The sequence below is a fragment of the Corvus brachyrhynchos genome, unplaced genomic scaffold (genome assembly GCF_000691975.1).
Source record: "Corvus brachyrhynchos isolate BGI_N302 unplaced genomic scaffold, ASM69197v1 scaffold80, whole genome shotgun sequence".
Classification (NCBI taxonomy): Eukaryota; Metazoa; Chordata; class Aves; order Passeriformes; family Corvidae; genus Corvus; species Corvus brachyrhynchos.
In genome coordinates this window covers 12,847,874-12,860,083 of record NW_008236769.1, presented here as the reverse complement: position 1 = coordinate 12,860,083, position 12,210 = coordinate 12,847,874, and the positions used below count along the sequence as shown (strand labels likewise).

Sequence of the window (12,210 nt, the reverse complement as noted above, 5' to 3'; positions counted from 1 at the left end):
AGATGCAGATTTGCAACAACTGTAACTACAAATTAGTGCCGCTGATCTAGAAACAGCCTTTCTGCAAGAGCTCCCTTCCCACACCGAGGAAAGTAAAATCTCACCCGTGTCATTTTAAGAAAGTCTAACGATGGCCTGTTCCATCGTACATCCTCCTCCCGTCTGCGCTTCAGCCGGCTTTTCTTTTCGTTCAGGACGCAGGGCTGCGAGCGGCACCTCAGCAGGCCCTGCCGCCGGCTGAGCTCGGGTGTGGAGGTGGGAGTGCTGTTGGCTGAAGGCATGAGATTTCCTGTCTCGGTGATGTGCTCCTGGGAGAGGGAGAGGCGGCGCCTTGGGTTAAAGTCACAAGGGCCTCCAGAATTCCAGCGGGTGCTGGAGCTTGTGCTGCCCTCACTGCTGTCCACAAACCCGCTGCTGGCAGAGGAAGGTCTGGGTACTGGAGAGGTGTTGAAGCTGGTGATGGTGAAGACGTTGTTTAGGGACAGGATGTTTTGTGGCAGGCTGATGCTTGTGCTTCTCTGCAAGGTGGCACTTCCGTGGCTGTTGCAGCGCTGCAAGGTAGCGCTGCCGCCGCTGTTACAGCGTCTCTTTGACACTGGAGTCCAAACCTTGGAGCTGCCCGGCTTCCAGGGTGACCGGCAGCGAGCCAGCTCGTCCGGCTCCGACAGGGACCTGCAGTGGCGCTTGGTGGGCGGTGCCAAGGGCTGACCCGAGTTCTCGTTCAGGTTTAACTCGCTTATCCATCCTGACACCATGGACGTGTTGGAAGATTCCTGCCCACGGCAGACTGCCATTGCTGGCAGCGCTGGTGCTGAACGGGCACAGTGGGAAAGGGTAAGCTGAATTCCTGGTTGTGTCAGGCTGGATTGGGTAACCCCCATTTAAAGCTTTCCAAGGACTGTCTTCTGAAAGCAAAAAAAGATATAGGTAAAAGATGAAAAGGGAAAGAACAATTTGTTTTAAACCTAGTTTAATGTATAGCCATCAAAATCATGTTTAGAAGGCTGAGCCATAAATACCCAGCTCTTAATCAAAATTTCACACTAAAAAAAAAAAAGATAGAAAATTCAAAAAACACAAAGACCAAAGTATTTCAGGAACCAGTCCAGGCATTCCAATGTATAAGTATTTTGTTAATACCTTTTCCTTTATACTGAATAATTACAATATGTGCTTTTCAGTGAGCAACAGGGACAGTTTCTTAGTGTACACACATACCACAATTAACAGTGAACAACCTCAGGTACAACCAAAACAGATTAACAATGTGAGAAGCCAACAGGGAATTTTTTTTTCTTTAATGCAAAAGCAGGATAATCTCTTCAGACTGCTGTTCTTCATTTAGCTCTTATACTTTTCTATTAAGAACACCTTATTAAAGAAAACTTGCAAAGAGTGTTCACATTCTCCAGTCTGAAAAGCTTTACTTTAAATTAGAAACAGTATAAAGTTAAATCAGATTGAAGATTGTTGTCTTCCCCCCTCCCTTACACTCTGAATATAAGAAAAAACCCCAAATCTTAATTCAACACATAAAATAAAGTATCCCTTAAGAACCTCCTGCAACTTTTACTGTGAATGCAGACATAGTGCACAATTTCTCATCTGAAGTGGCAATGCTGGGTTAAAAGCAGTCTGCCAGTGCAGCCTCTCACTCTTTTGTGAAGCGTTTCTTTGAGAACATTCTGCACATTTTACAGCTGTTCCTCCACATTATACAATGAAGTGTAAGAAGAACTACAGCAGACTTTGGATTTGCAAATTGAAAAGCAGCAAAACTCTTGGCCAGCTAACAGTGCTTCATGCTTGGTTAGAAAATTTGCTAATTTAAACCAATTAGCCAAATAAGTTTCACTTATCCTGGCTTTAAAGAAAGAACATTTAAAATACCCATTTTTTTCCCATACACCTATTTTAAGAACCTAGATAGAGCCTAAACACTAAATACTAGTATATTCTTATGGTTGACTTTCTAAACTAAGTTTTAGAGTAATTTACAGCTAAAAGATTGCTGAGTAGCTTTAAAAGTTGCAAACCCAAATAGTTGTACATGTTCCATGCCCAAAGTATGTCATGGATTATCCTGTTTATTTGGATCTTATTTAAAGAACACCCTATTGTCTCAAAATCATTTAACTGTGCAGACAGCTGGCCTATTCAAACATGTTTTATTAGAATTCCTCTGTCCTTCCTCCTCCATTCTTTCAGATGGGTACAACCACATACTGTGCTTTGCCTTAAGCATGCAAGCTCTGCAAGGCAGGGACCATCCATAATTCAATGCAAGTCAAAGAGCCAACACAATGGGATCCAGCTAATGTTTGAAACTCCTAGCATCTACTGTAGGACAATTTCCTAGCTTGGACTTGCTTGATTTTTTAAAAATCCTTAGGAAGTTTTCTTCCAGGCTGGGAGGCTTATTTAAAAGTTTAAAGTAAAAAAAAAGCCAAGAGTTGAACCTGTGTTTTAATTGTTTACATGACAGAAGCACCTAATCATTTAGACTGGAAAACAGCTCTAAGATCAGAGTCCAACCATTAACTCTGCCAAGTCCACCACTAAACCATGTCCCAAGTGCCACATCTACATGTCTTTTAAATACCTGCAGGGATGGTGACTCCACCACTGCCCTGGGCAGCCAGTTTCAATGCTTGACAGCCCTTCAATCGAAGAAATTTTTCCTAACATCCAATCTAGGCTTCTCCTGGTGCAATTTGAGGCCATTTCCTCTTGTCCTGTCACTTGTTACTTGGGAGAACCCCTTCCCTCATGCACTAGATAGGTCACCTTGGTAGAGAAGGAAACCAGGTTGGTCAAGCAGGACCTGCCCTTCATAAAGGCCAGACTGACAGGCCTGTAGTTCCCCAGATCCTCCTTGTGGCAGATGGGTGTCACATTTGCTGACCTCTGGTCAGCCAGGACTGCTGGTAAATGATGGAGCGTGGCTCAGTGAGCCTGTCCATGAACTCCCTCAGTCCTCTTGGGTGGATCCCATCAGCCCCATAGACCTGTGTGTGCCTAAGGGATGTGGCAGATCTCTGACCATTTCCCCTCGGATTATGGAGGCTTTATTCTGCTTCCTGTTCCTGATTTCCAGCTCAGGGGGCTGAGTAGCCAGAGAACAACTGGTCCTGCTATTAAAGACTGTGGCAAAGAAGGCATTAAGCACCTCAGTTTTTCCTCATCCTTTGTCCCTATATTCCTCCCTGCATCCAGTAAAGGATGGAGATTGTCCTAAGCCTTCCTTTTCTTGCTGATGCATTTACAGAAATATTTCTAATTGTGTTTTATGGCAGTAGCCAGATTAGGTTCTTGCTGGACTCTGGCCCTTCTAGTTTTCTCCCTGCATAATCTCAAAACATCCTTGTAGTCCTGAGTTGCCTTCCCCTCCCTCCAAAAGTCAACTCTCCCGGCTTTTTTTTTTTTTTTTTTTTTTTTTTTTAGCTTTGATTTCCAGCCAAAGCTCTCTGTTCAATCAGGCCAATCTTCTTCCCCACTGGCTCATCTTTCAGCACGTGAGATAGCCTGCTCCTGCACCTTTAACATTTCCTTCTTAAAGCACATCCAGCTTTCCTGGACTCCTTTGTCCCTCAAGACTGCCTCCCAAGGGATTCTGTCAACCAGCCTCCTACACAGGCTGAAGTCTGCCCTCCAGAAGCTCAAGGTGGCAGCTCTCCTGATCTCTGCCTCCTTATTTCTCCAAGGATCAAAAACCCCAGTCACTGTGACCAAGGCAGCCTCTGACCACATCACCCACCAGTCCTTCCCTCTTCAAACCCAGCAGGTCCAGCAAAGCATCTCCCCTGGTTGATCTCACTCATCAGCTGCATCAAGGAGTTTTCTTCCATGCAGTCCAGGAACCTCGTAGACTGCTACCTCTCTGCTGTACTGTACTTCAGCAGACATCTGGTAAGTTGAATTCCCCCACAAGGGGGGACAACAAGGACTAGTGATTGTGAGACTTCTCCCAGCTGCTTACAGAGTATTTCGTCTGCCTCTCCATGCTGGTTGGGTGGTCTGTAACAGACTCCCACCAGGATACCTGCTTAGTTGGTAATGCTATTTAAGATAAAGCATCATTTGCCTTTGAAACCTCTCACAAACCAAGATTAACGTTTTAGGAGGAATCCCACTGAGCAAATAAAAGTCCTCCATGCAAAGAGAAAACATAACATGCAAAATTTCAAGTCCACGCCTTAATAAGGCAGTGGAAAGTTTACATATCAATAACTGGGACTTTTGCTTTTGCTAGGTAAAACTTATTCTAATAGGACCAAGGAGCAATAAAAGCAAACAACACTTCTATGAGGGCACTGGACTTCACCTTATGATTTGCATCATGCTATATGTTCTATGTGGCAAAGAATAGAATAAGGTGTACAAAGATTTCTACTAGCTGAGGAATCTGAAGATGTTTAACATGAAAAACAGCATTTCTGTGCTTCTGTACACCAAGGCAGATATTGAACAAAAAGAAAGTGTTACAAGGGCTTTTTACTATGCAAAGCAGATCACAAGTACAAAACTAACAACCAGCTATTCCCAGTATTGTTCAAAGACCAGCTTAAACCAGCAGGCTCTACAGCAGCATGCTCCATCCCCCTCACCTTATTTACAAAAGAAAGGCTGCTTGCTATACCAATTACCTCAGTAAAACACAGCTAAGGTTTCTGAAGAACTTACCATTGATTTCGAAAGGGAACAAGCTGCCACTTTTGTTCAGCTTCTCAGATGAGTACTGAAATCAATCAGAAAAAAAAAGTTTTAACTGTGGAAAGAGTCAGCATTCACTTCAAGGAAATTGCATGCAGTTTTTAGTTTTCCTGTATGTGCACTTAACAATGCCTTTTAAAAGATGGGGTTTATTCAAGATTTCTTGAAGAAATTCCTGAACAGCTGATCTTTATAAATAAAGCCTCTGGCATCTATTTATAATGTTTTCTGATATACTGCTAAGTATCAAACTGTTTCAAGAATTACAACATTAGCCCATGTGAATAAACTGGAAAATTAAGAGTGATAATTCATCTTTAATGAAAAAGCTTTGATCCAATTCTCATTTCAGTAGAGAGGAAATTACAATCTGGCAGTTGGGTTTCCATTTTCAATCTTAAGGCTAGAAGGCAAAACACTTCATCTTCAGCTAAGAGACAAGAATAGCTTTAACTAAATTAAATATACAAGCTCTTGAGGTTCACCACCATGAACACTGTTCCAATCAGGCTTTATTAGTATTTTACATTTTCTTATAATCAATGCAGTGACATTTTTTTTTATTTCTTCAAAGTAGAAAAGCCATTGAAAAAATCTTTCCTATCCCCAAAACATCTGTTGCAGACTGACTGCTTTTTAAATCTCAACTTACTGGTGGTGGCTCCCTACTCAGAAACAACATAATAGACATGCTTAAAACAAGGTTTGTGTATAAAGGCCTTCAATTAAGCCTCATCAGTAGCATCGGCACAGTAAGACAAGTTTGCAACTAATTTTACCTAAAAAATTACTACAAAGGCATTCTTAATGGTCTAGATTTCTCAGACAAAGCATAGAGCTTGCAATCTGGCCTCCTATAAAGGAGCTATAAATAAGTGGCTCATAGCTCCATCAGCCCAAGGGTCATTATTCACTCCCCTACCACCACCTCAGGATGGAGAGGAAGATTGCTTTAAAAAAGAGCAACACACTTTATGTGAACATTGTTCTTTGTGTATAGCCAAAGATGATAGCATTGTACATACGCTTCCTTTCCAGATACAAAGTCAATTTTTAAACAAACATCCTTGGGCTACAAAGCTTTTTCTTTTTTTTCTGTACAGCAGCACATAGTGCTAGTGACAACTTTATATCCTTGAGCCCCACAGAGAAAAACATTAAGCTGCGGTAATATTCCCTTGGTGTTATTGTTTTAGAGGTAGGAAATAATAGAACAGATGAAAGGATAGGACAGCAATGAGATTTTTAATCTTATTTTTTATCAGCATCTGCACATGAGACAATCCATTTCATTCTTACTTTCCATTTGCATCTGTAGATGCATTTATAACCTCCTTTTAAAGAAGCTACTTCAAGTAAACAGCAGAACCCCAAGTTTAAATCTCCATTGAATTTGCTATTAATTAGTCTGATTCAAACCACTTGAAGTCTGCAACTTGCCAGTTTTATAGTAGTATTCACATTTAAAAAGCCAGTATCCATCATTTACTCTAATCAGGTACCAGCTTCATGTGAAACACAGGAGCACATTAAGGTAACAGTAGCTACATTCCAGCTGTCCCAGAAGGGGAAATGGACGAACTAGAGACTAAAAGATAAGGTCTTCAACAAATTCTTCCTTTCCAGCTTTCCCCAAATGAAAGGCAACACCAACCTATTCAACTATCAGAGAGTAGCTAAGGAAATGTGTTATTGGAACAAAATTCTGTGTCAAAAAGTCTTATAGCTGATTTATCCTGAACCAGATGAAAAGGGCAGAAAGATGACTTAGTATGAGCATAATAGGGATGTTTAAAAGACTGTTTATTCACAGAGACCAAGATATTCAATGCTTATAAGGAACAGAACCTCAAGCACAATCCTATGTGGCAGTTGATACTTAGTTTTTAGAGTTTTACAGCCAAATGCATCTTTATCAAGGTTCTCTTCATGGATGTCCAACTTGTTTGATTACCTGCACTTTTACCACCTTAAAAAGCCTTGTCCATCAGGTAGACACTAAACTACTTTGACAGCTGCAGAGCACTGAAAGCATTTTTCAGGGTGAACATGGAAAAAGTGAGATCACATACACACAGACCATTTGTCCTCCAGAGAACTGCAATGTTCTCTAACTCAGACAGCAACCTTGTCTTTACAGCTATTTCTGACCAGGTTCTGGAGAAGTCAGTGCTCAGTTCCATGACAAAGCAGACATATTTTCTCTGCAACTTGGGATCATTTATACAGAATCCTGCTAAGTGACAAAAAAATTCTTTGCTAATTCTTCGGAGATTCAGACCAAAAACCTTAAGAACATCACATGCAACATCACATGCTGAAAGGGAGAGTAAGCTGCACTATTTCCAGCAAAAGCTCAAGGCACTGCAATAAGGGTTGAGTGACTAAGAGGACAGTAAGTAACAAATCTCCTTTACAATATATGCTTGGCTTTCTGTAACTGAAACTAAAATACTTGGAAACAGTGTCTGCTGGTGTATTTTAATGATGTCTGGAAGTCCAAATTTGAATAGACTCTGTCAGGCTGTAAATTCTTTACAGGAGGGAGGATTTTTTTTATCTATACAGCACATGGCACAAGTCCCACTAGGTATTACTGTAACAGGGCACTGAACCAGTTTATCAGCTCTCCTGGGCTGGCCACACTCTACCCTCCCCCATTCATTCCCTTTGTGTTATGATCTACCCAAAAGCTTCCTCAATGAAGACTTTTCAAGCATAGTCATAAAAGAGACATTGCAATTGCTAAGAACCTTGACAGGGAAGTCTGCTACCCTCTGTGTGAAGGAAGTCTTCCTTAGAATAAGGCCAAGTTATTCAACAAAGTCACTTTCCTGAAGAGGAAGCATCCATCTTGCAACTAACTGCTTTTTGAATAGATGTTAAAACATCCACCAAGATCTCATGCCTCTGGAGAATTTATTAAGGAAATAATGACATATTTTAAGATGGACACACAAAACAATGAAACTACAAGTTTCACCTGAGGTTAGAATTATTTGCTTCATGCCAAGAAGTGGATCTACTTTGAAATGCTTATTCACAAATAGAACCTCTTTTGTGCAGTTGGAGAGACTATGCTCAAAAGGAAAGAAAACATGCGGCACAATATTTAGAACAATGCTGCAAGTTTCAGTCAGTTTTCTGAGTAATAGCTGTTCTTTCATTAAAACAGTCACTTGAAAAGACACCTAGTCTGAACTAAGTAAGTGGAAGAGCTGTGTGAGGCTGACAACAAATTATAATTTCATCACTAATTTTAAGTGTTCTTTGCTAGCAGAAGCCAACTGTAACAAAAATAATTCTGGCTATTCTTCTACACTCCAGTGTATTGCATTAAGAACTTCACAGCCTGTGCTATCCCTCCTCATTATTCTCAGAATGACAATTTCATCTTCATACTTTTAAAATTAATGGCTTTAATTTCAAGGCATTTTTTCCAGTTTCCAAGTATATTTGAGTTCCTCCAATTTATCAGCATCCTTTCCAAACCACAGGGAAGCCATTGTTTATCATGCAAATACTAATTTAACCACCACCATACAGATGTGACTCAGTTTGAATAGGCCATACCAGACCTCCATTTTTCTACCAAATATCCTCCAAATATAACTGGATATGAAATAGTGAGGAGGAACATTTTGACCTTTTCTCAGGATGTAAAGAAATTATTAAGTCAAGTCTTCTGACCAGTGGCTTTTCCTCTGAGGAAGTCAATCGAGTTCTACATCTTTCAACACAAATAAGCCTCAAAAATTAAGACTAATGAAACCCCCCCATGCCTGTAAGGGGTTTTATAGTAAAACATTCCTTTCACAAATCCTTGTCTGGCAGTGCTTATGTTTTCTTCTTAATACCACACCTTGAAGTCTTACAGCTCACATGCTGTTACTTCACAAACCAACATGAGATTCTATACAGGAATATGAAAAAGGTACAAGTTTAGTCAGAATATACAAAAAAACCCAAGACTTTGAGCTCTATGAGAGTTCTGAGAGTTCAAGGGAATAGAGACCGACTATTTGATTTAATGCTGCTGTCAATCCATGAAAGACACAATGTGCTCACAGAACTTCTGTCTTGTAAGTTGAGCAACCAGGGACACCACCTCATGAGCTACAGTACCCAAACTGAGGAAAAGAGCTTGGGACAACCTTCCTGCTTCTAGAGCAGGTCACTCAGTCATTTTCCTGAAGGCAGGTGCAGGACAAGGCTGTACAACATAACTGAGCATGCACTGGCTGAATTACACCAGCCTGGAAAATTAGCATGTCATTTAACAGAGCACTAAAAAGCTGCAGCCAGTATTTTACAACATAAAAGAGAGGTACTTGGTCACCACACAGCTTACACAACTGAAAAAGTGTACTATGCCCTATACATGTTGTCTTTATGCCCGGTTCGGCTGCACAGTAAATAGCTTTGAAAGAGCTATTCTTTTTTCTTTTATAACCCTGATTCATGAGCTGTATTACAGAATAGCTTTTCCCCAGCCATTTTATCTACTTGTGCCAAGACACTTGAGCAGATGCACTGCACAAGGTATCACAAAACTGATAAGGTTTAACTACATTAACCCAGGCAAGAAAAGTTGCGTCTTGATCCTCAATCAGCTCACAATGAGGTTCACCACATGGTGTCACAGAACTTTGTGCCAGCACAAGTAACAAAAGGTGCAGGCAAGATCACTTCAGAATCGCTCTAAACTGCTGCTATTAGAAGAAACCACAGCATTAACCTGAACTTCTTGCCAAAAAGCCTAAATGTGCTAGCACTGATACCACACCACCATCAGCAGCCTTTTTCCCTTAGTGAAATTACACAACTGCCTTCACCAGTGAAAAAACACTTTTTATCATCTCATGTTCACATTTTAGTCAGGAAGCCATCATTTGCTTCCATGAATCCTTTTTAGTAGGGAGCATCCTACTTGCACACTTTTATTCACACTTGCTTCTCTATTTCCACACCTCACTACACACTTTCCACACTTTTTCAGGGTGCCATTGTGTACAAACAGAACCTGTTCCTAGCCTCAGAACCTATTTTCTGTAAGAACTAAAGCACTTACAAAACCAATTACTTGACAGATAAAAGGAGGAGAGGAACAGGAGAAGGGCAAGGACAAAACAACTGATGAGACATCATGTGCCATTTTCCGCTCCACTTGTTCTTTTTCATGCTTTATTGTAAGTCCAGATAAGGAGAGGAATAAAAAACAACCAACCTACAACACATTACAGCATGCCAACACACTCCTGTACAGACTGCACACTGTAAAAGCAGTAGTATGTCCTTCTCTGCTACTCGAGGTCTGCAGTCCAAAACCTACAGTGACTACTGGTAAAAAGACAGTTCCGTTTCCAAGTTTATGCAAACTTTAGGACCTCAAAAACTAGAAGTTACAAGGTGCCACCACATTTAGTTACAAATACTGCTACTGGTTATAGGTCATCATTGCCTTACACTTCGGCCCCAGAGTTTAGTTAAATGATGACTTTGCCAGTTCACAGATACAGCAGATTCTCCTACAAACTGCATGTCCTAAGTGCTTCATCAAACCAGACAAAATAAATGCAAGCTAAGTAAGCGCTTCTCCTGAGAGTTAACGCCATTTCAAGACCTTAAATCTGTCTTTCAAGAATAGCACATATTTAAAGGGAAGGCAAAATAGAAGTAGAAACAATTATTAGAAGAACTCTAAATGGACCTGCTACAGTTTTGAAAATAAAACTGCTTGATTAATGTCTACTGTTAAGATGTCCTTACTGGACAAGGAACTGGATACATGAGAATTGCAAGTGCTTGTGCACAAACTCCACCACATTCAAGATATACTTCACCTGCTTTGGGCTCATGAAGTAAATAAGGAAGCAGTTCAGCTGTTCAATAGAGTTTTAAAATAACTGACATACTTCAGGTCCAATATTTGAATTATTTTTTTAATAAGTAACAGAACTAGAGTTGAACAACACCCTGACATTTAGTCAAATGAAGTTCTTTTGTGTCCCACTGGAACCTTAAAGTTTGACCTACACAAGGGTGCCACTGTAATTAAAGTCAGTAAAACAAAATTAGTGCATTCCATACAAAACATGGTCTCGAGGCTCTCAGGTAGGCACCTGAAATTGACAAGATACTGTTCTGCATTACTCACTCTAGAGTGGATATTTCATTCACAAATGAGATGTGAAGAGAATAGATTCCTTCATGCCTGAATTGCATGCTTAACCACACTATGTACCCAGAGATTAAACCAGCAAGAATACCACCATAAACTACAAAGTTTTTCAGAGCACCAGGCATCTGAGACACTGAAGAAGCAAGGATCCACTCTACTGGCATCAACAGTCTGGAGGTAACCTGACTTTTTGTTTAACTGTATTTACCTGACAACTTGTTCTCTTTCTGCCTAATGCTGATAGTTACCTATGTGGCAGTCAGGGATTTTTGTAAGTAAATACTCTTGTCAGATATAAAGATATCAAGCACCTGGTTATAGGAAGTGAAGAAAACTTCAACCCATACAAGTATTTGTGGGTTTTGCTAGCAAAAACAGGAATTCTGAGAAGCTTTGACAATTCTTTTCAGTCATTAGAGCACTATTTCATGAAAAGAACTGGTTTTTTGCTATTTAAAATGAAGTAGCAAGGTTAAAATGATCATTAAAGCAAGAAAGCATGACTTCAAAAAGGGGCTAAACACTGAAGTTCCACTTTTTTCCTCCCCTTACAACCCCCATCCAACCTTGCAAACCAGTCCTAACCTAAATAGCTACATTCTGGCTGAAATACATTCTTGAATTTGTTATGCGGTTCTGAGTTACTTGGCATTTCCCATTTATTTCATGTTATTTTGGTAGATCCTTACCAGATTAATACTGTATGTTTTACAGGTCAGATCATCCAAGCTCTGGTTCTGCAGCTTTTCTGTTATTAGTGTTACCATGGTAGTTGTTCCTTTTCCACTGCTCACACGGAAGTGTCAGAGGCTCTTCAGTCTCTTCTTTCAATACTCATGAGCCATTTCTGTTTTGGTTTAGAATCTTGAGATTTATGCTTCCATCTTATTGCCAAAGTTTATTTTCAAATGTTGTCAGTGTATCATGTCTGGCTTCCTGTAAAATTGGATTAGAAAAAAGGAAAAAAGTCAGAAAAATTCTTGCATATATCATAATTAGTACTGTAGTAACACAACTCTTATTTGGACTATTCCTTCATGCAAACTGATGGCCTGGCATTTCAGATTACACATCTCTATTCATGAAAGAATACTCCTATTTGAGGTTCCACTGATTAAAATTTCAGAAAGGAGATAAGACTCAATGGCAAAGATCAGAGTATCATTTGGCTTTTTCCTGCTATTGAACTGATTCTACCCAGGAGTTTGATCCAAGGCAGATGGAAAGCTTTCCCAAATTTTAACTAATGAAGCCCAAGCCAGGTGTATTAGAACAGCATACGACACAGGCAGATACCCACCATACTGTTCTGCATA

At 40.3% G+C, this 12,210-nt stretch overlaps 1 protein-coding gene across 1 annotated transcript in view; it reads right to left on the bottom strand.

The window, feature by feature from the left end:
* FAM53A (family with sequence similarity 53 member A) overlaps window positions 1-11,861 on the bottom strand; it is a 14,854-nt gene extending 2,993 nt beyond the window's left edge. The window contains 4 exon segments of the mRNA XM_017727760.1: window positions 1-777; window positions 779-905; window positions 4,684-4,738; window positions 11,584-11,861. The exon segment at window positions 1-777 is cut by the window's left edge and continues 2,993 nt beyond it. Coding sequence (XP_017583249.1) covers window positions 33-777; window positions 779-905; window positions 4,684-4,738; window positions 11,584-11,661 — 1,005 coding nt within the window. The 5' untranslated portion in view covers window positions 11,662-11,861 and the 3' untranslated portion in view covers window positions 1-32.
* Window positions 11,862-12,210: the final 349 nt, after the last annotated feature.